Below are 27,885 nucleotides of genomic sequence, written 5' to 3'. Positions count from 1 at the left end.
TGTGTGTGTGTGTGTGTGTGTGTGTGTCTTTCCCAAGTTGGAGTGGGAGTGCTTTTGACACGGGACTGGGTCTTTCCATTTTGCCATCTTGTATCTTCCCCAGCATCTCTGGCTCTCCAGAACCCCCAATCAATGTTTAAGTGAAACATGCAGAAGACATGAAGATTGTTAAGCAACAAATACTCAGCAGAAAGGGCTGTTAATTTTAAAAAAAGAAGAAGAAAAAGAAAAGAACATCAGATATTCTAAGACAAGTATTTGTAGAGGGAATCACTAAAAGCTTTCAGTTTTGAAAGCAAATATTTAATTTAGGCTCCCCCTTCTGTGTGCTTACAAATGGCACTAAATTCAGTATAATGCTCAATCTACATTTTGAGATTTACTATGGGACTCATGGACTTTAAGAAAAAAATGTAGTTCATTGTAAATGCCTACATTTCACAGTCATTCTTTTCTTTTAACACAATTGGAGTGACAAAGGTAATGACTTCCTAGCTAGCCATATTCAAAAGAAATGTCAAAAATTTAAATTTATAAAGCTCTCTGTGAAATGTTGTGATGCCCCCAATCAAATGACCCTCCTGATCTTGTCCAGCACCCTTTTCCTCTCGGCTGCTGGCACCTTCCTGTCTCATTGCCAAGGACAGGCCACGTCTGCAAGTCTCTATCCCACTCTCCACCACTTGGAACTCTTGAAAGCTCTGGGGAGGCTGACCAAGGACAGAGGACCCTATATTTAGAGCTTCAGGATCCTAAATGCCCCAGGGCTCAGAGCTCCTATTAGTGCTATTTCACACTTACTACGAGTTAAAACAAAAACAAAAACAAAAAAACAACGGTGAGGATGATGATGGTGATTTTTGTGTCTTGTCCATGAATCAATATTATTCTAGGGGGAAACGTACCCTGGTTTCAAACAACTCATCTACAAGTACAGGTTTTGGAACATGACCTACATGTTTACAGTGGCACATGAGACTACTTTTTCTCAGACTCATGGACTTTTTTCCTTTTTCAATTACTAACTGCTTTAGTCCTCTAAACATGGATACTTCTTCTTCTTCTTTTTTTTTTTAAACCAATACTGGGTCTAACTCTGTGGCCCAAGCAAGATTGCAGTGGTGCATTCATAGCTCACTGTAACTTCTAACTCCTGATCTCAAGTGATCCTTCCTCCTTGGCCTCTCAAGTAGCTAGGACTACAGAAACACACCACCAGGTCTGGCTGATTGATTGATTGATTGATTGAAGAGATGAGGTTTCACTATGTTTCCCAGGCTGGTCTCCAACTCTTGGACTCAAGTGATCCTCTACCTCAGCCTCTCTAAGTGCTGGGATTACAGGTGCCTGGCCCTAAACATGGATTCTTTAAAAGCTTGCCCTTTTTCTAAACATGGTTCGTGTTTGCAGTAGTGCACTCCTCATTTTATGCTGACTCTGATGGTAATGTAGGACTCAATTGCTGAAGTTGTCATTACAGCAGACTTTCCAGGAGGCCTGTGTTGTTTCTCAGGTTGCCTTCTCCAAAAGGGGACAGTTTGCCCATATGGGACATCCTGCCCCAAGCATTTCTAACTGCTCTTCCATCTGTGTCCTCCCTCTGCAGGCTGGCCATGGGTGACCCTCTCTGTCCTGGGATTCCTGTACTGCTACTCCCACGTGGGCATTGCCTGGGCCCAGACCTATGCTATGGACTAATGCTGTTGGGCCCAGGCCAGTCCTTGCTGCTGGCCTCCAAGGCAAACAGTGCTTCACCCTGACCTCTCACTCCAGGACAGCCTCTAAGGGATTTGATCTGTTCATCTTCGGTTGAATGTTCTCACTCCAAGACTGGATGCTGGATCTCACAGAAAATTCACAGCCAGACAATCTTCTAACCTGGAGTCTTTGAAATCTTCTACCCCAACCCATCATTTTCCTATTGAGGAAGCTGGGGTCCAGGGCAGTTTTGTGTCTTGCCCAACTACACAAGGTGACATTTTGGTCTAGAACCTACTCTCATGAGCCCTTTGCATTCTTTCCCCTTAAGCAAGAATAGAATGTAGTGTACATTTATTGATTGAGACACAGAAATCCTGATTAGGCCTGTCTTCTGGGCAGTATTTCTAAAATATTTGAGTGACGTTGATGTTTAAGTGACCTCCTTCATCACATCCCACAGTGTCTCTAGAAGCAGCACTAGAGTTTGAGCTTCACACTTCAGCCCCTCTGTAGGAAAGAGAGCAAGCCACAGCTGTCTTTTGAATTACCTAGTCCAAGAAGACAGTAGCAGCCCTGTAGCATTCTAAGGCATCCATACCCAAGGAGTCCTGTGATTTGAGCTTCAGCAGGGTGATCTACATTTGGGTGCTTGTTTCTGAGATTTGCAGAGAAGTATAACATGGTAGTTCCTCTACCTTACAGTTAATAGTTTCTTAATACAGAAGCAGCATTTAGAAACCACAGGATAGTGTATCCACAGATGGGTGCTATCAGGCTAGTCATGAGGATGGTGTCCTGGAGTCTTGTCCACCCTCTCTACACGTCTCAAAAGTCATCCTCCTACTCAGTGATTCACGTTTAGTGGTTTATATTGTTATGGTTTGATTCAAATGGAGCCTTTTTTGTCATGTAGATAATCTACATGTTTGTAGAATTATTTTTAATATGTTTGAGGAAAATGTTTAAAATCTAAATATATTCACATAACTTGATTATTCACTCCTCTAAAAAGATGCTGGATAGGCTACCAAAGGTCCCAAGTGGTAGATAATTCAGAATACTTCTGTGTGAATTTGGAATTTTTTTTTTGGAGTGGGGAGGGGTAAAGGAGCCTTAAAATTTGAATCCATAATATATCTAATTACAGGAGAATTTACAACATCTCAAGTAGGTGAATTAAGTTGTCATTGAGTGAAAGGCTCACTTGGACCTAGTGCTGCCTCCTGTTTATGACATAGCATGGCCCTTATGTCTTGAGTTGAGGTTATCAACTCAATGAGGCTTAAACTCCTAGAGTACAGGACCATTTTATTGACTGTCTTTCTTCATAGCTTCTCTGCTTGGCAAAGAGATGGGAGAGGAGCCAGATACTGACTACCCTGGGTGGGCACATTATGTGTTAACTAAAGCAAAAGAGAGAGGCCAGAGAGGGGCAGGTAGACCTGCATAGCAGCAGCCTCAGCAGCTGTCTTGGTAAAGGAGAGAGAGAGACATGGGGCCGGTGATTCCAGGGTGCTCAGAAGTTTTAGGAGGGAATGAGCCTCAGGGAGGAGTGGGCACCTACATGAATGCAGTAAACCTTCATGGACTAACACTCATTCAGGATTTGTGGCCAGCCAGAGGGAGTTCGGCTGAAGTTTACTCGGAAAGAAAGGGCTTGCTAAGAAAAAAAGAAGTATAAAAATGATGATATGGAAGTGTCTAATGTATGTGTACATGTAAGTAATACAAAAGTTTTGAGCTCTTCCAAGTATACCATTTATAGAAAAACAAATAGGCTTATTCATTCATTAAACTATTTTGGAAGAGTCAGTGGATATATTTGAAAGTGGCAATCCTGAATTTCTTTTAAACTATTATATGATTCATAGTGGTTCTCAGGAATTAATAAATGATTACTGTGTTTAGCTCTGTATTTGAGGCTGATTAATTAATATGTGGATTATCTAGGACCATTGTTTTGCTTAACCTCTTCCTACTCCCCAGCTGTAATATGAAAATGATGATGCTTCTTTCCTCATGCATATTAACTAAAATCTTGTAGTTACTCTGAATAGTGGCGCCTGGGCACACAGAGGAGTTCAGTCAAGGACACTGGACATGTCATCAGCCCTGGGCAACTTCAGGCACAGTGTTGGGAAAAGACTAGACAAGGTCCCAAGGTCAGTTCCAGACCCTGGATCCTCTGATACCAGCCTCACTCTGCGGGCAAGACCAAGAGCTCCAAGCACAATTGCCAAGATGCTACCCAAGGAGGGAAGCAAGATACCTGAAGGACACCCAAACCTTAGTCATTCTAATTCTTGGGACCACACAAGAAGACTGAAAGGTTATTTTTTCAAATTAATTTGTTTGAAGTGTCAGGAGAAAACATTTTGTTCCATTAAAGATAGCAGGCCTCAAGAAAAAATCAATGACACAAATAATTGTATAATAATCTATATATTGGGAGAATAGCAATTTTGGTGGGGGAGGGGGCGGCTTCCCCTTACAGAAATTGAGACTGCTCACTTGCTTATTTAAAATAATACAACCATTGACAAAGAAAATAGTAAATTAACCATAATATAATGAGTTTGGTTTTTAGCAGGTATATCAGAATATATCCATACAATAGGGTTCCCTTCAGTGTGGACAACATGAGAAGCCAAATTATCGTGATACTACTGGCCTCAGCGCCTTTTGAGAAAGCCTCTCTGAGGCCTTTCTCAGGGAAATTATTTCATTTTAAAACAAAAAAACCCTCTTTCTAAAATCATTGAACTCCATCTGGCACCCAAAACATGGCATTCATTACTTAGCTCTATATTACTGGTCCTTTTGACTAATTACAAAAATCATATTCACAGAGATGTTTTGCAACATTGAAGAGATCTAGATAGAATGCTTTAGGCTGGGCATGGTGGCTCACACCTGTAATCCCAGCACTTTTGGGAGGCCGAGGCAGGTGGATCACTTGAGGTCAGGAGTTTGAGACCAGCCTGGGCAACAGAGTGAGACCCTGTCTCAAAAATAAATAAATAAATAAATAAATAATGCTTTAATACGTTATTAGTGATACTTTTGAAACAAACATCAATAATTTGGAATTTTAAACAATATCACCCTTAAATTATTTTTATAATGCTTTTGTGCAATTTGATTAAATCAGTTGCACAAAATGTAAGGAAACATTACATTGCACACAATGTAAGGAAACATCATTAAAAATACTGTACCCCTACTGTGATCCTGTAAGATCAAGCAGAGGCTTGTAGGTCAGATTCCCCATCCCCTAATTAAGTTACACTGTCTATAATAAGAGAAGTGCCATGTTTGTAAAGTGGTCCACTGGATGGTAAATAAGAACTCAGGTTGGTAATACTGTGGAGCCTTGCCATGAGCAGGAAGCAATACCTATTAAAATAGCAAAACTGAAACCATGCTGGTGTATGGGACTATTTCGATTAGAGGCAAGCTACCTTAATAGCTTCTGAGACTATCAATGAAGTGTAAAGCACAGATCAGAGCTCATATTGTAGACACTGAGTCATTCAAAAAAGATTGTTATATTCATACTATGTTTTAAAAGGTGCGAGGGAAACGTTAAGATATTTTATACAAATTTCAATCCAAATTGTTCAAAATAAAAAAGTGTACATCTAAGTAAGTTGGGGGTGGTCAGCTTCTGGTGTATCAGATCCATGTGTCATACAGTTTTCCGTGATACCAGGCATTGAGGTCAACATCTGTGCCCTCGTACAGCAACTGCAGCTGGACCTTAAGATCGTACAGCCACATACGTTCATGTCCATTCTCTCACTATTTGGTACTTTGACACACAGTCTTGGTGAATCTGGAACTGTAAGTTTTCAAAAAACTGTAAGTGCTGTCCAAATAAGAGCTTCCCAAACTCTTGAATAGAAAATACCATCCTAGGTCACAACTTAGGTCACAAATGTCATCTTAGGCCAGAACAGCCAATTCAGTGACCTAAAATTAAGGAAAGGCAAAAGCAAGTATCATGTATAAAATAGTTTATTACCATAATAAATAAAACTTTTTTTTACAAATATCATTTGTGCTTGTTTAAAAATGTTGAGAAGGGAATATCATCAATGGAGGGGCCTGCACGTTCCTCTTAACATTCCCAAGCCACAGATATACAGTGGTGTTCTTGGCAGCATCCTCAGCTGACCACAAAAATAGTATCAGCTCATTTACACTTTTGTTTATTCATGCTCATTTGGACAAAGTGACAGATGCAAAGGAAAAAGAAAAACCCAATAAAGGATTTGGCAGGACTCAATGGAAAGCGTATTAATATAAGGAGAAGCCCCAGAATGGTGAACTGCTCATGAGTAGAAGTGTCCTTGAGGTGCCGGCGAAACGTCGGATGTGGACAGTCTCCAACTAATGCACAAATACAGCATCGGAATATAAAGAGAATACATTCATTAGGGGAGGGTGCATCCTTCTTAACGTAAGATCAGTTTATATCCTGATACGAGATCTGTGAACTTCTTCTCATTGAACAACTAATGGATCCATCGGATGACTCAGAAGCCAGATAGATAAAGAGACAAGGGCTGTAAGAAAAGTTTAATGGCAGGCAGGGAGGGCACCCACCGCTCTGGCACCTGCAGGGAATTCAAGTCCAGTTCTAGAGGTTCCAGAATAAGTAAGTCTGATATGCTTACATGAGAATGAAGTTTCACTTGAATTTAAGCTGCAGATAAATTCACATTGATTCTTTTGAGCTGTAGGGGGTAGAAATTAAAACTTCTCAACATGAACACCTTTGGTGAGAAAATGGTTTTTTCTCTGATGTTTGTTTGCAGTCAGTGCTGAGAGGATCATGAAGTCTCCTCCAGATGGAGGGCACAGGAGCTGGTGAAGGTAATCTTAATTGAAGCGAGTGAGAAGGCAGTATATAGAGCAATAACAATGATTTAGCAACAGAGGGAGGCTGTCTGGGGCATCAAGTGTGCCCTCAATGGCCTCCTCTTTAAGCAACACTAGGTGATAAGGGAGGAGAGAGGAAGGGGCGTTGGCAGCTCTATCACAGCTGGAGTTCCATTCAAGGGTCTTAAGGCTAAACGTCTTTATTGCAAGACATAGTACAATCTATTAATCAAATGCACATCAGCAATGTGTATCTCCACCAGGGCTCCTAAAATTTCCCAGAGTATGCATGTGAGACAGAGTGGTCAGTGCAACAAGGGAAAATGAGGATCTTCCTATACCTAGTATTCCTAGAGTCCCCACAAGGGCTCAAAGAGCCTGACAGTTGGTATAATACCTTCCAACTAAGGATTTGGAGAGGAAGTTTGCTGAATGGGATGGGGTGGTGTAGTACAATTTTACCCCTGCTCAGCCCTCCCCACTTCTGAAAGAGGAGGATTCCAGCAAAAGGGCTGATGTTTGGCCAACAGCAGCACACTGGATCAAAGAGGTTGAGGGTAAAACAGGCCCCCAGGGATTGGATAACAAGAAGAAATCAAGTAAGAAATGTATTTCCAAAAGTTTGCTGGAAGGCTGCGAAATGGGCTCAGTTTTTTAAATACTTGGGCTATCCTGTAGCATTAATGTTGTAACCTTGTTAGCATAATGTAGCATTGCATTAATTAATGCAATGAGTTGCATTAATTGTACACTAGATAATTTGGTTTTTCAACCAAATGGTCCCCTCTGTTTCTGTCCTTTGGCTATCTTGTCATGTCCAGTGGAGGAGCCCTTTGTAAGTATATGGGATGGCAGTGCCCATTGCTGGAGTCAGTGCCCCCCCACCAAGAACAAACACCACCTCACTGACCATCTCAGTTCTCAGAGTTAACCCTAAACCCACCCCCTCCATCAGCCGGGAGGAGCATGTTCAACCAGCAGCCAAGTGACAGGGACAAGACCTCCCCACTTCAAAGCAGCCTGTCAGGATATTCTCTGGGAAATGGAGCTTCAGTATGAATGACATTCAAAGCAAAGAATTTAGTAGAAATCAAATAGCACTTACTAGACAATGGTGCCACATATCATGCCCCCACTCCTCAAAAAGGAAAAACATATATCCTGGGCAAATCTGTTCTCTTGGCATACTTTTTCTGAAGTCTAAATGTTCTGTCCCATACCTAGTAACTTTTTGTTTCCCTAATCTCTCTCCAGCCACCAGATAATGGTTTATACTGGAAGGCTCAGGTCAGTGGTGTCTGAGGCACATGGTCCTGGCTCGGGAACCCAGAGTGGCATCCTGGCATGGGAAGGCAGCACAAAGCAGCCTGCGGCCAAGTTCATGGTGTGAAAAGGAAGGGAGAAAGGTTTGGCTCATTTACACAATGTTTTTTCAGAGAAAACAATTACAGCAAAAAATCCCTCAAATCCTAGGGAGGATTACGGGAGAATAAAGCCCATGCACCCACACGTGCACCTGTGACCCCAAGAGGAACAGATTCCTGCCGCAGGAGCTGGCTTCCAGTCATGAGCCCAGTTTGCACTGATTCAGGAGTGCATTTCCAAAGCTACATTCCACCCTAAAACATGTCTGGACTTCAAAGCCTTACATCATCTTTGCCCCTCATACCCAGAGGTCTGAGAGATTTCATGGACATCCATCTCCCTCAGGCAGAGCTGGAGGGAAGTGGCAGGGCCTCTTGACATTGGCTATGGAGTGCTGGACAAGAAGCCTGCCATCAAGTCCCCGGAGAGCTGGGAGGCAACAAAAAGTCTCCAGGGGCAGGTGCTTCTGAGGCTGGGTTTTGGGGGTGGATTAGAGGCCTACCCTGCCTTAAAATTGGTGGCTCCTAAACTTCAGAAGCAGGTTGAGGAGCATGTTTAAGAAATGGCAGACTAGAATGTTAGGGGGCAGCCAACAGATGGGATTCCAGATATTTTACGGGCTCTTACCCAAGGACTGGTTGGCAGCTTCTCAAGTGAAAGAGGCTGAAGGCCTCATAGCTTTATCCAAAGTCAGACAGTTGTGACTCGGCCTTAGGAAATTAGAATTCCTCTTCTTTGCATGCCGCCACCTGAGGCTAAATCGAATTATGTCACAGCCTGGAGAAGCTAGGGGCAGCCCCTGTAAGCCTCATGTGAGAAGCTACATATGAGGTTAGGGCTCCTGGAGCAGGACTCTCCCTTGAGCTCGCAGGCCCTGGCTTCCCAGGGCCATCTGTGCCAACCCTGTGAACCAGGAGAGGTCAGCCCTGCCTTGCACAGACAACCGAGGGCCCAGCCCTGGGACTCACCGTGAGCACTGGGCAGGACTGAGGCGGCGAGGCGGGGTGGGGTGGTGGGTAGGCTCGGACCAGAGGCTCTCAGAAACACTGAGTATCTTTGGTAGGGCAGAGGTACCAGGGATGGGGTCACCATCTAACATAGGCAAAGGTAAGCTCCCTGGATAAGTCCATGCTGTCACCTGTACTCCTAATTCCATTCCCTCCAAGCTGACTCTTCAGAGCTGAACTTCTAACCTTGCTTGTCAGTATTTGGGGTCCTGACACCTCTCTAGGGCATGTGCCCTGCCCAGCTCCACTGTGCCTGGAAGACACTTCTCCCCTTTCCTTTCTCAGATGCCACTGAGAGAAGCCCAAGCACATGAATAACCTGACTTAGGTGACCACGAGGCAGTGGACTGTCCCCAAGCATCGTGGCATAAGGGCTCAGATGGCCCATATGCAGCCCTGTGACCATCACTGGGAGCCACGGCTCCAAGGCCACTTTTCTCCATCACCTTACAGAGATAGCTGGAAACTCACTGCTTCGTTCTCTTTCCAGCTCCTGAAGAGAGTACAATCATGATCCTGAAATCTTTTGCCATTTTCTCTTGAAATCCTACTGATTTTAGTAGGAAATCGAGAGACTGGCTTTAAAATAAGGCCCAGCATGGCTCCCAAGTGCCTATAATGACCCCGTGCGGCGAACAAAATACAAAGGTCTGCAGGGCAATCCCAATGAGAATCAAAGTATAAACATAGCACTTGCTACAGTTCTGAGGTTGTGTGTGTCTGCTTTGTTAATAAAGCAACTCTGGGCTCATGACCCTTCCTGCCGATGCTCCATACCCTGAGGAATGCCACGGGGACACTTGGGAAGAGGCCAAGAAGGAACAGAGGCAAGAGAGCCTGTGTGTGAGGCCAGCGGCATGGAGCACGGCCAGAGGCTCAGCTGGGGACTCCAGAGCCCTCCCTGTCAACTGTCCCAGAGGAGCAGGCTGTGGGCCGCACCGCAGAGAACCCTTGGATCCTAAGGACCCCTCTCCAGCTCTTACCCTTGCCTCATCACCTTTGGGAAAGGAGACCTGAGGATTCCCAGCTCCAATGTCTACGGGCGGCATGCACCACACCTGCAGCTGCTTTTCTGGCCTTAACCATGAGACAGAAAGTTTCCGGGCTCTACCCTCCTGTCCCTCAAGCTCCGCTTGTCCCGAGCTAGTTACAAATGACAACTACAGGAGAACATGGTGATGTCAGACACAGGCTGTACAAGGACGGGGATGCCGGGAAGTCCCTGGCCCACCACAGTCCGTTGGGGGTCTTGGCAAAGGAGCCCAGCATGGTATATACATGAGAGGTTCTCGGCACTTTCCCACCAGTCCCCAGATGGCTGCTGCTCTGTTCTGGTAGTTTATCTTTTACAAATATCATGGTAGTAAAAAATTAAAAATGAAGGAAAATACCCTTTAGACAGCATGTCCCTTCTTTCAAAATTGTGCAAAGATGGTTCAGATGCAGCTGCCACCTTGCAGGGTAGGGGCACGCTACCCTTCCCGTATCTTTTTCCAGATAGAGAAAGAGCGCGTCTAAGCCACTGGCCCCACTTTTTCTGTCAGGAAAAGCCTACTTGAAAATTGTTGGTCATGTGGACGTGTGTGGTAGGGATGGTGGTCACGGCAAGGTTGTAGGTGTCTGTCTCTGACTTTTCTTTTAATAGACCTCTCAGCTGGCTCCAAAAATGTCTCTCTCTGATTCTGGGGACTGTGGCCTCGATATTTCAAACAGCTCCTGAGGAGACTGAGAGGATCTTCTGGAAGTTAATATCCTGAGTATCTCAGAGAGCTGTTTCTCAATATTGGTCATTTTGGCGTTTAAGGCCTTGATGTCCTCCTTCAGCTCGTGCCTCACCTCCAGGACTGTGGCCTGCAGCGTCTGCTCAGGGATGGGGTAGAAAGAATGCTTGACCTCTGCCAGGATGGGACTCCGATCCTGGGGACTCCTGGCCTCACCCACGTTGTCCAGCCGCAAGTCGCTCTTGGTGATGCCACTGTCACACGAGTCTGTCTTCTTCAGCGTGGCCTCGCCTGATGCTTTTGTCCTCTCGGGAAGTGTCTCCATCGACTCAGCCTTGGACACCTTGTTCCATTCCTCACCCTTCCCGCAAGCATCTTTGAAGCGGGCCCAGCCTTTGCGCTTGGCACAATCGCCCCCGCCCGCCTTGGGGCCCAGGCACTCGGACCCGGGTGCATGTAGCTTTGCGTGGTCTGGAACCCCGGAGGTGGAGGCTGCCTGGAAGGACACGGGCGTGGCAGGACTCTCACGTACGGTGACCACGCTGGCCTTCATGAGGCTGTGGTTGGCGGAGGCATGCTCTGTGAGGACATTGCCCTTCTCCACATCTAGGTCATCCAGGTCCCGGCCCCCTCTCTCAGCCGCCAGCCTGGCCTCTTTCTGCTGTCGGAATCTCTGGAAGAGGCGCCGGACAGGGTGGTCCGGGGGCAAGATCAGGGGGGCCTCATTCTTTCGTTTCATGCGCTCTTCCTCTTCACGTTTCACGTCACTGATCTTCCGGAACACAATCTGGAGAGAGAGAGAGAACGACATGCCATGTTAGCCACATGCTGGCTGCAGCAGCCCAGCTCAGCCCCTCTGCCTATCATGGCCCTCTCCTTCCAGTCCACCTGCTGCCAAGAGGCTGGGGCTCACAGCCTGCAAGGCCTCACGAGGCTTTTCTCTATGACTGACCTCACCCTCCTTTTATTGACACTGACTCCCAGCTTTCCAACAGCAGGTAATTGACTCCCTTTGTCATTCCCTTCAAGAGGAACAGATCCCATTTTTTTCCCTCCCCACATGCCAGGAGGCTGAAGAATCCAAAGAGCATCTTCCCAGGAAACTGTCCTAGCCTCCCTTAAATCCGTCCTTGTCTGCAATTCAGCATCATCTCATGAGCCTTTCAAATATCATTTTTCTGGCCCCACTTCAGACCTACTCCATTAGTATCTCTGCACAAAAGCTGGAGCATCTCTGGTCTAAACCATACTTCAGGGCAAGAAAGTCCCCTGGCAAGGCTACAGCTAAGGTTTCCAAGGCCACCCACAGATCTGGACCCTAAGTGAATGTGGTTGGCTGTGAAAAGTAAAAGCCAGTCTCACACGGAAGTCCTCCTTGTCCTTGGTGAGCTTACAGTAGACTAACGTCTATAAAGTTGAACATAAACTTGTCCTAACAATAATACCCACACTTGGACAGTGATTTGCAGGTCACAAGGCACTTTAATGTTACTTCATGTATTCCTTTTGACAGCACTGTGAAGTCACTGGAACACCTGTTATTATCCCCATTTCAGACATAAGGAAACCGCAGCTCAGAGTGGCTAGATATCACCTAACAGGTAAGTTGCCTAGAGGGGACTTGTACCCAAGGTATCAAACCCCAGATCCATTAGGTGGCCAGCAGGTAATGACTAATGATAACAATACTTCACGCAGAGGATGGACCATCAGCAAAACAGACTCATGAATTTGGCCCTGAGTGCAGCATAAGCCACAGCTTACGGGGGCCTTCCCCAGGTCAGCATCTGACTATGGGAAAGCCCCATAATTTCTAGCTTATATTGCATGTGCCAGTTAGACTCTGGGACATGTTTTGACCCACATCATGTTTGAATTTGTGAGACGCAACCTGTAATAGGTTGTCTTTTTAGTGTAAATTTCTGATTTGAGGACTACAGGTATTGAGATTGTGTAGAAGTAGAGGAGAGGCCTGTGGTAAGGGAGAACAGCAGCTTTTTCATCATCCCAATCTGGGAAACTTTGTGCCCTGGGCAGGCAACTTAGACCCACCCAGAACCTGTCCCAGGGACTTGCCATAGGACCACCGGTCTTGGGGAGGCACACATGGTATCATGCCAGGAGCAGGGGTTTGGGGTCAGAAAGAACTAAGTTTAAGTCCCAGCCCCATTACTTAACCATGTAACCTCACACAGGTATCTTAACTTCTGAGTCTCAGCTTCCTCCTTAAAAGGTGAGGAAAATCTCTACTTTTCAGACTTGGTATAAAGCTGATACAGGATGACTTATATGAAATCACTGGCCCACTGGAGATGCTTAAATGGCTCCTGTTGTCCTCGCCCTTTCAAGGCCCCCAGCTGAAGATGACACGCAACTTGCCCTACCTCCTCCAAGAGGCCCTGCCCTGTGCTGTCACCAGTAGGTTCTCAGGTATGACCAACAAGACGACTGTTTTATAGTGCCCAACACAGAGAAGCCAAATAAACAGTTAATTGTTTGATGCTAGGAATCCATCAGCAAATCACTGGCAGACTAGAGGCCCATGTCTGTGCACTAACTTCTTGGTCAAAGTTTCTGTCACTAGATAACTTTACACTGAGGTCACTAACAGGTGGATGGGTGGTTAAATCTTCCAGCTAGTATCTGGATTCTGATATGTGACTTTCTGACCTCCACTGGGCAGCATTTCTCCCATCCCTGCCTCCTCTGGTCCCCTCTTTAGCCGTACCCCAACTGCCCCTACAGTCTGGCTTGCAGATCCAAGAAGTGGGACTCGGGAGAATCCTGTCCACCCTGAAGAGGGACAGAGAAACCCAATAAAGTCCTCATGGGGAGATGGGGAAGTGACAAGTAGAGTGATTGGGACCCTTTTCTCTCTGTGCTCTGAGTTGGATGCCTCTATACGCGCTGTACTCTGTTCTGGGAATGGCCTCTGCTCTCCATTGGGCATCCAAATCCTCTTCACACCAAGACCCAGCGCAAATGCACCTCCTCCAGAAAGTCTTCGCTGATTTCAATGTGCTGTAAGTTATCCTCCTACCTCCCCACTCCAATGGCCCTTTCTACAGTTTGACTGCTCTTCTGTCCTGATTACTCTCTATCTTGTATCCCTTTGTAGTAGAGAGGCCAACTCTCTTCTGCCTACTCACATGCCTTCTTAGAGAGGGGAGGAGAGAGAAGAGAATAGGAAGGAAGGTGGAATGGAGGGAAGGAATGCAGAAAAGAGGAAGGAGAAAGTGGGTGAGAATGTGAATGTACCCAAGAGAGATGATGGCTTTTAGAGCTCATTGCTCTTTTCCTGCCCTTTATATCTGCAGGATATCTGATTCCTAACACTATCCCCCTTTTTCACTTGAGCAAGTTTGGGCAGGTCTATTCCTTGTAAGCAACAATTCCTGAACACAAACATATCCTATCCCGCTAAAAGGTCCCTGAGGGCTCAGAACAGTACTTTGGAGGTCACATTGTATTTTTTACTTTTTAAATGTTTGCTTATTATTTGCCCTGAAAGAGCAATGATTTTCCGTTTTGTTTCCAATTTCCAGCTGTTCAAAGTGCCTGGTACCTAGCAGGCCCTCAATAAATATTTGTGCAATGTAGAACACATAAATATTGGCTAATGAATCCGTGGGATAATATCTTCTTCCTGGAAAGATGAAATCACAGAGGTCATAGTCAATGTTATAAAAAGCAGAGTTTGGCCTGGACACACATCTCTCAACATCAAAGGTCAGGGGCAGCCTCTGAGACTTGAGATGTTCTAAGACTAATGAAAAGGAAGTTCTTCAGATATTGAGGAGTCAACAAAAAACTGATCCAAAGAGGCTTAACATAATTCATGGTGGACATTTCGGAGGGGAAGTGGGAGTTCCTCTTTGAGGGTGTGGCTACATTGTGTTTGTCCCCCAGAGGCCCCATGGGTCAGAATCCTGGACTGAACCAGCCAGCATATTCAGGTGTTATGACTGTGTGGTCGATGTGGGCAGTTCAGGCACTCACAGACAGGGCCTGTTGGTGGAACCACGGGTCTCTGGATCTGTGCAGGCTTTTTTTCCAAAGTGTCATCCTAGGCTGCCCTCCATCATCCTGTGTGATAGGCAGCCCCCCGAACGTCACTGTCTCAACCAATGGACAGGTGAGCCAGGGAAGAACTTCCTATCCTGCAGAAATGCCTGGTTCTTCCTTTGAGAATCAGGGAGGTAAAACCTGCCACCCCCAGGAGACAAGGCAAAAGGAATTTTTACAGAGCTGATGTGGTCTGACAGCTTTGCTGATCTGGAGTCAAGGGCTCTGCTTACTAACTTCAACTGCTTTTCTGGAGAAGTTAGTCATGGAGTGTGTCTCAGAGGCAGCCATGACCACGCATTTTGCCAAGTATTTTAGATCTGAGTGGGCAGGAGTGGTTGTATGACTCATGACAATGAGGTCTGTGCCACCAGCACCAGCCACAGCAGCTCTTCGTCTGCTTGGAGATGCTCCACAGCTTCCCATGGCAAGAGTGTATCCTGGGAATGATGGGCATGACTCCCAACTCCGTAACCCAGGATGCTCCCTGTACTGGACAGGTGATGGATGGAGGTCTGGGGAACAAGTCTGTCCAAAGTATTTCATGATGCTCTAATAGGTACTATGAGGTGGGAGAAGTTCCAAGGTTAGGTACGTTTGAGCCAGTGTTAAATGGGTTGCTTTACTGCAGTACTTCTCAGAGCCTTACCATGCTAATGTGCCTTATGAATGTCTAAGAGGAAGACATTATATGCAGCATTTCTTAAGCCAGTTCCCCCAGATCCTCTCTTTTGAATGAAAGAACCCCTCTGGAAAACACTAAAATTATATCAATGTGTAGGGTATGGGATGTTCTCTGTATTTGTGTATAGCCCTGACAGATGGGCAGATGTTTCCTGTTCCAGCTAAAGGGGACCCCCTATCTCTAACTCACTCGCTAAGCCCCTGGAATTTGAGATTTGAGGACTCCATTGCAGATGCATTACCCCCTGGTAGACAGGCCAGGGTCAATCCAAACTCTGTGGCTATAGCCATCCTCGTTTGTGAAGCCAAAAGAAGTGATGTATATTGCCCTCCCTCCAAAAATCTGCTTCTAATGTTTGTGGTTTAATGGGGAGAGAGAAAAAGAGATCACAGGTAACTTCTCTATGCACCACACATAGGCTCCTGAAGGATGGTGTGAAAATAAAATCCTAAAGGACTTCCATTTTCACTCATCCTCATTGCAGACTGACCTCATACTGATTTCATCATCTCTGCCTGGCTGATTTTATTTTTGAACTCTTACATGAGCTCAGGGAACTGACATCTAAAAGTACCCCTGAGATGAACATTTTTGCAATGAGGACAACTGCTCATTGGCTCTTGCCTTCTTTCTTCACATCACAGATCCTTAGTCAGGGACCACACCAACAGAGAAGTGCTGGGGTCTGTCTGGAGAGTTTGTTGCACTGGAAAAGGCCCAGCCCTGGTGATAGAAAACTACTCTGTTCTTGGCATGGTTTCAAGGCACTGGTAATGGGATAAGTCCAGATCCTTCCTGGATCCAGCCAGAGTCCTGCCAGCCCACAGGGGCATATATTTTTCTAGCCTGACATGTTGCTCAGAATGCTGAGCAGCTCATGACTTATTGCAACCTGGAGACAGAGGACGCCTGGAGGGCAGGGACGCTGCTGTGCCTTGCTCATCCAACTTGGCATCCCTCTAAGCTTGCACCAAGCAACGGCACTAAGTCTGGGAAGACTAAAATGGTTGTTGAGCTGAATGGAATTGACACTCAGATCCTTAAGCTATAGGGATTTCTTGGTAATTATTTTCTACTAGGTTTGAAAAACCAATACCCCTGGAATCTGACGTGAGCCAGGATAGTCGACCACCTCTTCTGGGTTACATTAAGAGGGCCTGGCTCCTCTCAAGCCTAACCTGTTCTCAAGCCCTAGCCAGGACCAGGCCAAGGGGAGGAGTCATCCCCTCGGGGTCTCATGCATGGGGGAAAGGCAGGCCTAGGAGGGGAATGGACTTGCTGGAGTTCTGGCAGCAAGAGAATGTGAGGAGGGCACCCAAGTGGGCGCACAGTTACTTAAAAGAACTCAGATTGTGGAATAAAAATACATATGTAATGTCAATCCTCAGTGGTTTGCATAAATGAGCTGAGATATGAGTCATCGAAATCTATGGATATATCAAAAGGGATTTAGATGATTTTCTCTTGGATTCAGACACATGTCCCCAATCTGAAATGCTCAACAGTAGAAAGAGCACTGGCTTGGAGTGGTCCTAGCTCTGCCACTGACTAGTCACTGTGTGACCTTGGGAAAGTTATATCCTTCCTTGGTTGTACCAGATCAATGGTTCTGAAATCTGGCTGCACTTCAGAACCCCTTGAAGAGGTTATCTAGTGAGTGAGAATTTCCCATGGCAGGGCTAGAAACTGGCATTTGCAGCAAGCTCCCAAGTGATTCTGACATGGGCAGCCTGACCCAGGTCTGCTGACTAGGCTCTCAGAACCCCTGGATGGATGGATGGTGAGGTCACTGCTACTCTGCTGTCCCCTGTGCATGGACTTGTGCTCACACGAGTGTGGCCACACACACCAGCCTCCTGCGCACCTCTCTGCCTGTACTCACACTTCCAGCCAGACTCAGCCCTCCTAGGTGCTACCTGGGATTGGAGTGGGGGATGACCCTGGTCTCTCACTCAGCCTCTGGTCCCTGAAGGATGACTGAGAGGAAACGGGGAGGCCCCGCAACCACCTTCAACTCTTTCTTTCTTAGATCTGACAAAAAGCTGTCTTAGAGTGGGGGGACATAAAGCCAAGCAAACATTTACTGAGCACCCACTGTCTGAGAGCACTCAGCAGGGCGCCCACACTCTATAGCTCCTTGCTAGTAGGAGCCAGGCCTCTTGTCCCAGAGCTGGGGTCCATGTTGGTGCTGACTCAAGCACCGTGAGTGGCCGAGCGTCAGAAGGGCCCTAACATCCCCACAGGCCCACTTGACGTAGCTTTCCTTGTGGTTTCCTCACCCACCAGCCTCCTCCACCAGTCACCCTGCCTGGTTTTATGGCAGAGCATAAAACATGAAGGTTAACAAACTGGGCCATTTAAGAAACTTAAAACATGGAAAAACAAACTGCAGATGGGCAGATAGGATAAGGCAGTTGGTTGGGTTTTACTTTTGGAAAAGGCCACTTCTCAACCCCCTCAGAAAGATCACTTCTGTTATAATGGAATCAAATGCTACATTTTCTACTTGGAATCATGATGAATACGTGACAGCCCAGAACATGGGAGGCCCTGAGCCTCGAGGAGGGGAGGGGGCCCCAGAGGGACCCAGGCCAGTTCAGCTAAGGCTGTGTGCTGCCCTAGCCTGAGGCTGGAGGGAACAAAGCACAGCACTGTCCTCCAGGGGATGCCAGGCTCGGGAGACAGAGCAGTAAACTCACATCATAAGCACAGAGTGCTAAAGTGGGCCCAGGGTGGGAGGGCGAGGGCAGGAGCCTGTGGAGTCAGCATGGAGTGACGGCATGTGCACACGCTGGAAGTCAGGTGGACTTGGATCGTGTTCCCCAAACCTCAGTTTCAGCACAGAATACAACTGCTTTCACAGGACTGTTATAAGGATTAAGTTGGATAATGTAAGTAAGCCCTTAAGGAGAGTGCTTGACATTTAATGGTTGCTCAGTAAATGTATTATGTATTACTCTTTATGGGGGCGGTCCTTGAGATGATTCTAGAAGGATGAGCTAGAATTAGGTATAAAAGGTAAAGAATTTGGGTGAGGGTATTCCAAACAGGGAACAGCCCACGCCAAGACACAAAGGCAGAAACGCCAGCCAGGGAAGAACAGTGTCTTTGTGGTGGCAGTCCTGGTGAGAGGAGCTGATGCTGATGGAGAGCTCTGATGTGCCAGGCACTGTGTTAAATGTTGGACCTGTGCCATCCTCGAGGAAACCCCAGCAGGTGGGTACATTATTATCCTCACTTTTCAAATAATGAAACCAAGTTCAGAAAGAGTAAGTGATCACCCAAGAGGACAAAGCTGTGGAGCTGTGAGCCAAACCCGGGCAACTGGAGTCCCTGCCCACACCATGTCTGAGGCCATTCTTCTAGGGAAAATGCCTTGGGTTTTAGGGCAAAGGACAGTTTCTCTCAGTATAGGCTGATGACCTCCACTAGTGTCTCTCCGTCTTTGTCCATTGGCAACTTCTCTAAAGAATTCAGGGGCAGCACTAGGAAGTAGAATATCTGGCCAAGGGAAGGCGAGAGGCCAAGAAGCCAAGATTCCCAGAGGATCTAAAGAGGGAATGCCTCTTTAGATGCATTAGGCTATGTGGTGTTTTAATTTGTCAGGATGAACCAATGACTTAGGGTGGAGCCCAGATTTTGATTGGTTAAGTTGAAAAAGAGGGCTAGCAACACATGAGCCCAACTGTTTGGCTTATTGGAAAATCCTGCCTCCCTGAAGGATGCTGAGGTTACCAGTTACCCTGTTGACCACTCGTGACCTCTGGGCCCAGCACTAGGCAGAAGGAGTAGGAATGCACAGATGTCCCAGTGGCCTTTATCCTGGAAAACCCTAGAGGCTAGAGCTGTTCTGTTCTCAGGGGACCTGGTCCACTGGCTCTCAGCACACTGCTAACAGGCAGGCCCCTCCCATCACCATGCAGCATCTGTACTTTCTTCTGGCATTAATCAAGAATGACTTGTCTGACCCATCAGTGCCATCCCATCATCTTATTCACTCCTCTAAGGTCCCCACTAGACTGGCAGACATGGGCAGTAGGTGGATTGGACATATCTTCTTTTGACAGACCAACCTGGGGCCTGAAAGACTCCCACAGATGCTCCTGTTCCTTTTTCTTCAGGAAGGTTCAAACCCAAGACAGATGAGTATCCTTCCTTCTCAGTGCCACCCGGAGAATGAGATGTGCCCCTGGGTTGCTACTCAAGGAAGAGATGGCACTGCTGTGCAGGAGTTGCTATCCTCTGGCATTTCACTAGGGGTCACATTTGTCACCTTCTCCTTGTTTTGTGCTCCCTCAGTGTAGTGGACTGAATTGTGACCCTCGAAAGGCGTGTCCACCCAGAATTTCAGAAGGCAGCCTTATTTGGAATAAGGTTCTTCACAGATGTAAGCAAGGTAAGGATCTCAAAATGAGATCATCCTGCATTAGAGTGGGCTCTAGACCAGTGATGAATGCCATTACAAGAGACAGGGAAAAATGCAGAACACAGAGAAAGGCCATGGGGAAGATGGAGGTAGATACTGGAGTTATGTAGCTACAAGCCAAGGAATGCCAAGGATTGCTGACAGCAACCAGAAGCTAAGACAGGCCTGGAATGGATCCTTCCCCAAACCTCCAGAAGGAACCAAGGCAGTAGACAACTATATTTCAGACTTCTGGCCTCCGGAACTGTGAGAGAGAAGCAATTTGTTTTAAGCCACCAAGTCTGTGGTCGTTTGTATGGCAGCCCTCAAACTAGAACACAAGGTCTGCTTCACCACTTCCTCCTCTCTCCCTCCCCTAACGGAGGCCCTGTCCACAGCCCTGCCCTTTAAAGGCGCTTAGGCCTCGCCAGCTGTTCTCCCTTCTGCTTCAGTATTTATCCTCACGCAGCTGAGGCCGGCATAGAAGCCAACAAGACAATGGATGTAAGTGCCCACACCCGCCGTGTGCTGGTTTCAGACCCTGAGGAAATTACTTGATCTTTCAAAGCCTTAGTTGTCTTCTGTACAGTTCCTACTTCTTCTTCCTGTGGAGTTGCAATGAAATAACATTTGAGAGAAGCCCCCCTTCCTTCACATTTATAAACCAATGCTGCTTTTCTTTCTAGTCCCAGCATGAATATTCCCACACTGAGCATGGGTACATCAGTGTTTCAGAGACCCCTCAAACTCTACTGTCCTAGCCAGAGCAGTCTCCCTTCCCACCTAGTTCTTCTTCAGTGAAGGTGAAGTAGATAATCAGGTCAGTAGGAATCAGAACCCCACGTGGGTGGGTGGGAGGAGCAACTGAAGAGAGGCCAGGTAGAAGACTGTGACTAAAGCTAGTGACAGATATAGAGGGGATGGCCCAGGGAAGCAGAGGAACGGGCAGATAAAACACAACATGGCCCGCTTCTAGACATACACACCAGTTCGTGATGCAAGGAGAAACAAATACAATCTGCAAACTCTGCACCTCATTAACCTGAACCTGAATCAAGAATGACTTGTCCAACCCATCAGTGCCATCCCATGAAGACTCAGGCATCATCTTATTCACTCTCATAAGGGTCCCTGCCTAGACTGGTGGCCATCTTCTTTTGACAGACCAACTTCAACCTGTGGCCTCACCTGCACTAGGTCCCTGAGGGGCATTTGCAGCCTTGTGGGTATCCCTGGGAAACACATGCTACTAACTTCTAGAGGGCTTTGGCCCCTAATGTTGTCTCCCATCCTAGGAACCAGACGGAAGCATGTGCAAAACACAGGCCTTCCCTTAGCCCTTCCAGAGGCAGTTTTAGGAGTCTGCTTGCCTGCCTATGTCTCCACTCCCAAGAGGTTCCACTCTGATCCCTCAAAGGAGGACAAGTCTTACAGACTGGAGCTTTGAACCTCTTCCTACTTCCATTAAAAGCTCCTTGAAGCATGTGGCCCCAGTGGGCAGCCCTCAGGACTCCTGTCTTTGCCCCTTCACTCAGGCAGTGCATAATGGGGAAGCCTAGAACCCCTGCCCTCCCCACCTCCAGCAGCACTTGCCAACCAGTAAGAGGGACAGAATCTCCTGGGGAGCTTTTCCAAATACACATCTAGGCACTACTCTCCTTGCATCCCTCTCTGCCCTTTAGTCTCCACCTCTATTTGAGAGCCAGTGCCCTAAGCCTAGAATGAAGATCATGCCAGTAAAGACAGGGGAAACAGGGTAAGGCAGCCACATAGGACATATTTCATACTCATGTTTCGAGGACACACACACACGTGCTCAGCAGACAAGATGCCCCTTCTCGATGCCAGTGTACCAGCTGCACACGTAGCTTCTCGATGCCAGTGTACCAGCTGCACACGTAGCTCCTCTTACCAGCTACTCCCAGCCCTCTCTCCCTCTGCTTTTTTTTTTCCCCCTTAGTGACTGACAGGTATTCTATCCTGGGTAGAGGCCTGAGGCACTGGATCTGAAGCCAAAAACAGCTGAAGGGTGGTGGGAGTGGGCAGTAATCCTATCCATGCTGCCTGAGCCCTCTGTCTGCAGGGAATATGCCCAGTGGGGAGCAGAGCCACAGCCTGTCCCCTAGGTGGGGAAGAAACTCTCAGCCAGTGAGGTCTGTAGTCCAAAATTCCCAGGGAATCCCCCTGGAGCTAGGCAGTCCCTAGTCCCAGGCCCCTTGGGGAGAGCCTGTTTTGTGATGGATTTCACAGGACTTCACGGCTCTGTATGTCCATTCTTCGACCAAACCTAAATTTCTGACTGGGGTTTTAAGCCTCAGGTCCTTTCTTTATGGAGAGGTGATATTCTCTCTGAAACTTCATTAAACAAGGAAACAGCTCTGATCAGCCATTCAAACACTCTTTATGCAGTGCCTACTGAATACAGAGCAATGTATGAAATGTATGAGATAGCTGGTCCACATTTAAAGAAAGCTAAGACTCTTCCTTTCAGAAGCTGATGATCCAACAGCTTTCCCAGCCTGAGCTGATCTGGGAAACAGCTGCATTTTACAGAAGGACCAACTGAGAATGAGAAAGGGAAGGGGGGATGGGAGACAGCGCCCATACAGTGTTTGCTTCTCCTTGGAGTCAGGATGGTGGTTCAGAGGCTGTTCTAGAACAATCCAACCTCTCTTTAGAATGCCGACACTGATTTACAGAGTTGGCACTGCTCTATTCTTAGCCATGGACGGGGCCACCAGGCCATGACGCCACTCTCCTAATGAGAGGGGGCAACGGAGAGTTCCTGAGCAGCTGCCGCCAGCGGCTCAAGTCCTTTACTTTATCCAGCTTAGTCATGACAGCAGCTCTGGGAGATGCTCTGTTGAATGTGCTTTCATGAGGAACTTTTCCACTTGTGAGAGCATTACTCCCAGTTTACAGATGTGATGGTGACTCAGAATGGTAACTGGTCATTCACTTGAGTTCTTGGTATATAGTGCTAACATCAGTCCCTTAGGACCTGGACCATTTCTAACCTATCTCCCATTAACACCTAGTATATTTACACTGTGTTCAATTTTAGCACCTGAGACTATCAATATATTCATCTATCTCTTTGTGTGTTTGAATTATCTCCCTACTCCCATTGTCCCTCCCTCCCTCAGTAAGACAAGTCTCCTTGCTAGAATAAACTCTACCTTGTTCATTTTTGTGGTCCCAAAACTAGAAGGGTACTTGTCACACAGCAAACATTCAGTAACTATTTGGGGACTGACAGATTGCGTGACTTGGGCAAGTCAATTAACTTCTATCTTTGTCTATTATAATTTGGAAATAATATGCTTTACAAGAGAGAAATATCGTGAGGATGAAATGAGACAGTGAGCCCCGGGATGTGTGCATCAGCTCTTTATGTATTGCCAATTAGCACCAAGTCCGCCCTCCACACTCTACTGGCTAGGCACCGGCCAGTAAGTTACCCAGACTCCCTTGCCGTCTGGTTTCCTGTTAGGGTCTACCAGTGGCAGCTCTGGCAGGAGACTGATAGGCGGGAGGAGGAGAGAAGGGGCTTCCTCCCTGCTTTCAGCTCCTGTAGTATGGCTCCAGCAGCCCCGGTCAGCTTTAGCCCCACTCTCCAGCAGTTTCTCTGGTCACTCCCTGCACAAGCTTCTTCAGCTCTCAGCTGTGTACCTGGGCAGTCAGGGTGCAGCTCCACAGCTCTCCCCACTCTCTGGGACACGGGTCAAGCCAAGCTCTCTTTCCAGAAGTCTGGGGAGGAGCTACACGTGCCTCTTCTTCAGAGGTCCTGGCACAAGATAGGCAACACCCCTTCTCAGAGGGCTGCATGGAACACCCACTCACCAAAGCTAGGGCCCCTCCTCCAGCCTCCTAGGTTTTGGTAATACTGCCCTTTTGTGCTCCCAGCCCTGGTAGAGAATGCTGTTTATTTCCATTATTAATCCCTGGGTGTCCTCAGCATCTCCTTTTTGCTCTTTTAGCCTTTCAACTCCAACATCATGATTTAAATCCTCTCTTAAAAAATTAGTATAGTTTCAGTTTCTGTTTTCCTGACTGGGCCCTGAGTGATTGTGTGCAGGAGGGAGCTCGGGTTCAAGCCTAGCAAGGGGGTAGGCGCTCCCACTGAAACCTAGTGGGAGCTGATACCTTTCTCCCAAAAAACTAGTAGCATGAGAAAGAAAGACACTTGAACTCCCACCTGGTAACCCAGTCCTCGTTTTATGGGGGGCACTGGCTAATGTCACCCTTGCCACTGTCAGTAATCAAGGCTTTGAATGTCTCTTGGTTTCCTTGGTTACCAGGACTTGGGGAAAGGGCATTTTTCTTCCTTGCTACTCAGTCTATTTTCCTCATTCAGAGGATCTGCTGTTCCTAAAGCTTTCAGAGAACAGCCCGCATAGAGGCCTGTGCAGGGAAGGAGGCAGAATTTTATCCAAGTCTATCTTAGAAGTACTGTCTTTTGATGAATCATCACTTGCCCAACTGTGGCCCTGGGTGAAACTGTAACACACAACCATCTACTGAGCAGGTTGATGCTAACCATTTTACATAACTTATCTTCCAACTCTCAACCACAAGCCTGTGAAATTGAAACTAATTCTCATTCCTCTTTGAAAGTTAAGAATTCCAAATTTAGAGAAGTCCTTTGCTGATGGTTTACTCAGTCAGTCAGTGGGTGACCAGAACCCAAGTCTGCTGATATCCAAACTTTGCCACCAGGGCTGGGAACCCACATGTTCCAGAGCTTAAGGGGCCCTGGGAAGGGAAGAAATTCATGCTGCTTTGCTTGGGAAGCTTCCCTGGGAAGGTCACCAGAGCTCTGGAGAGAGCTGAGCAACTGAGGGCCAAAAGGGTCTTCCTGCTGGGCCCAAGAAACATGGGCAGGATACCTGCTTATGCCAGGCTCTGAGCTTGTGCTAGGACATGAACTGAACTCCTCTGAGGATTATGCTAAACTGTGACTGCTGATAACCCAGACCCTGTGCTGCCTCCCGCAGCGGGACTGGGCTCCAGGCCTGGGGGTTGAGAGTTCAACTTTTCCCTCAGGAATATTCATCTATCTTTCTTGCAGGCCTGCAAGATGCTCTTGCCAAATGGAGACGTGGGATGCATTGATTTCAATCCCAGATCACGCGCTGAGGTGCTCCTCTTTTCAAGGCAGCAAGGCAAGTAATTTGTCTCTCAAACTGCACATTCACACAAAATCCGTAGTCTGACCCTGGCAGACTGTATACTCATGTTATTACCACTCACTGCCATGGTGGGTACGGGGAGGTTGTATCCTTCTGGCCCATGGCCAGGGCTCAGGGACTACTGGCTCCTCACTCCTGGAGTCCAGTCCCCATGTGGAGCATGGCCATGCAGTTTGCCAAGGGCAGTATTTCCAAGGCCCCTCCTCTGCTTCCATCAGCCACACGTGCCCAGCAATCCTTGTTCCTGGTACGGTAATCCACATCAATGCATCTGGGAAAGTGGCATTTTAATTTTCAGGAAGCAGATAATGCAAAATTAGGGGACTTATGGTGCATATCAAGCAATTGTATCATTTCTACTTATTTTTTCACATGCTGTCATTGTAGGTATATGGATAGACAGTTTGTGGATTGCTTTTCTCTCCTTCTGTCAGTATACACAAATGGCAAAAGTTAGTACTGAATCCAATATAGAATAGGAAGGCTGGTGTGTTCACTCCAGGAGTAACCTTAAGTATTTCAGTTGACCTAGAGGTTGAAAGCTCTACCTGGACAGTTAAGTTAAGGATCTGGACAGTTTAGCTTTCCCATTCCACACCTATAAGCTACCCAGCCCACATATTTGAAGCAGGTAAGACCAATCTTGGCTTTCTTGGTTGGAGAGGAGGCAGAAGGAGAATAAACACTGTGGACTGCCCCCACCAAGATCTGTTCTGACCACCATGGGCTGGCACCTCCCACAGCTTAGCCCGCGGGAAATCCCCAAGAGCCATGGGGTCTGGAGAAAGCTGAAGTGGGTTCCTAGTCCAGGGGAACAGGGCATTTGAGACGGACAAAGGCCCTAAGAGAAGAATAGACATACCATAACCAGATGAAGAGAAGGTAAAAGAGAAAGAGAAGGATCTCTGGCTAAAGGATTTTACTAGGAAGGTAACATGAAATAAGAAACAACAAGAGAAAGGGCAGAGAAGGGGGCATAGAGCCATCAAAATGGCAAAGAAATGAGCCTTTATGTACCAGAATCACGGAGGGGAGGGAGCCCCATGTCACCTGATAATGACAGTGGCTGCCAGATGCTGGGCTCTCCTATGTACTGGGTTCTGTTCTAAACACTTCACATACATTATTTCCATGACCTTGTACGACAACCCTATGGGTAGCCACTATTACCATTCCCATCATGGAGAGGAGGAAGCTGGGGACAAGACTGTACACAGTGAGTAAGAGGCTGAACCCAGGCTGACCTGCCACCAGAGCCCGAGGGCTGCAGTGCCTGCCTACCATCCAGCCTGCATCCTCCTGCAGAGCCCACAGGCAGCTGCCCCTTCTTCTTTGATACTAGGAGGAGAGAACAGGGACTCCCCACCTTTATTTGAAAATGAGACTCTCTTTCCTTTGCACCACTGTCATCTCCCAGCCTACTGTGCAACGGACCCACATAAAGTAAGCGTATTTCTCCAGCTGGGTCTCTACCTTACACTCTGTTCCTACATTTTGGACCTTCTGCTCCCCAAGTGAGTCTCTCTGCTCCATTTTTGTACCCACTGTAAAGAGAACAATAGGCTCTGTGGAGTAGGCATGTGGGTTAAATGAGACATAATGTACGTAAAGCACATGGCATCCCCAGTGCTCAATAAATACTATGCCTGCCTCTCCCCACCCTGGATTGAAGGTTTTGCCTTCTCTTTACTGAGAATGTGGCCCTCATGTGCCACTGATTCAACAGGAGGGACAATCCTATGCCTGGCCAAAGGAGCTGTATTTGGCCAAACCTGGGCACAGTGTGGACACAGACCCATTCAGAGAAAGGCTGGCAGAGGAATACCTTTGTAGCATGAGTATAATGGCCAGGAGAGCCCCACTCTGCTGAGGGGGAGCTTTGAGAAGCCATCTTTGGAGCAGGAGTGGAATCTCTCAGGCCTAGGTAGGTGGATCCCCAGGCAGCAGGCACAGCCACTCGGCATAAGCTAAGAACAGAGGGAACCACAAAAGCTAGACAGAAGGTGGCTGAAGAGCTTCTCTGCCCACCACTGGCAGGACCTACCTGTTCCTGTGTGCTTTCCTGTGCTCCACACCCCCAACCCCCAACCCTGCCCCATCTCTAATTTTCAATGACATGTCAAAAATGTTTCACCAATGACCCCATCCTACACATGAGTTTTTCCTGGAGTAAAGAATAATTAAAAAGTTAACCTAACCAGATGCGTATAGCTGGCAGCTGGGTTACTATTATTTATTTTATGAATGTGGATGCTGAGGCGCCAAGGTGTTTGGGGCTAGTAAGTGGTAGGGCCGGCTGGAATTTGAACCTAGGTATGAGCCCACAAACCCAAGCTTATTTTGCCTTCCTCCTGACCAGCTGCCAAGGACTCAGCCACTTATCAGTGGCAACTCCCAGGGATTAAATTAAATTGGCTGGGACAGAAAGAGCCGGAGCTGATGGTCTCAGATCCCGCTCCCATCTCAGGAAGAATCTTCTGTCCTGCTACAGCCCTTGAAAATCACCCAAGTGAGGAAGGGACAAACCACCATGCAAGTCAGGAAGTGATGAGCCACCAAAGATGTTGTTCAAAAGACATCTCTCTATATGTAATGGTTGCAACAATTATACTGTCCTCCAAGGCCACCAGGAATGACAAACACACTAAGAGGCTTACGGAAACACCAAGCAGGGAATGAAACACTGCTATCTTTGGTATAGGGAGCAGACACTTTACTGCCTACTGGCACAACTCACAAGCTTCGCTGCATTCCCTGCTGCAGGTATGGGGTGTCCAAGCCAGCTTCATACTCTCATCTGGGCCCCTCTGGCCAGGAGTGTGAGGCCAAGGTTGGAGTATAAAGCACACCTGGGTCCATG

The 27,885-nt window shown here is 47.2% G+C and overlaps 3 protein-coding genes across 10 annotated transcripts in view; 1 reads left to right on the top strand and 2 right to left on the bottom strand.

Moving 5' to 3' along the window:
• HHAT (hedgehog acyltransferase) overlaps window positions 1-5,120 on the top strand; it is a 350,433-nt gene extending 345,313 nt beyond the window's left edge. For all 7 annotated transcript variants that reach the window (XM_050781213.1, XM_050781243.1, XM_050781193.1 and 4 more), the window contains one exon: window positions 1,607-5,120. In XM_050781213.1, the coding sequence (XP_050637170.1) occupies window positions 1,607-1,698 (92 nt within the window). In that variant the 3' untranslated portion in view covers window positions 1,699-5,120. The remainder of the gene's footprint in view (window positions 1-1,606) is intronic.
• Window positions 1-27,885, bottom strand: part of LOC126948846 (cuticle collagen 2-like) — a 940,772-nt gene that overhangs the window by 443,214 nt on the left and 469,673 nt on the right. The window lies entirely within an intron of this gene.
• KCNH1 (potassium voltage-gated channel subfamily H member 1) overlaps window positions 5,703-27,885 on the bottom strand; it is a 452,445-nt gene continuing 430,262 nt past the window's right edge. For both annotated transcript variants that reach the window (XM_050781032.1, XM_050781040.1), the window contains exon 11: window positions 5,703-11,465. In XM_050781032.1, coding sequence (XP_050636989.1) covers window positions 10,608-11,465 — 858 coding nt within the window. In that variant the 3' untranslated portion in view covers window positions 5,703-10,607. The remainder of the gene's footprint in view (window positions 11,466-27,885) is intronic.

The sequence above is a fragment of the Macaca thibetana genome, chromosome 1 (genome assembly GCF_024542745.1).
Source record: "Macaca thibetana thibetana isolate TM-01 chromosome 1, ASM2454274v1, whole genome shotgun sequence".
NCBI classification, from domain to species: domain Eukaryota; kingdom Metazoa; phylum Chordata; class Mammalia; order Primates; family Cercopithecidae; genus Macaca; species Macaca thibetana.
The sequence above is the reverse complement of the archived record's forward strand: the minus strand, read 5'-3'. Positions and strand labels throughout refer to the sequence as shown.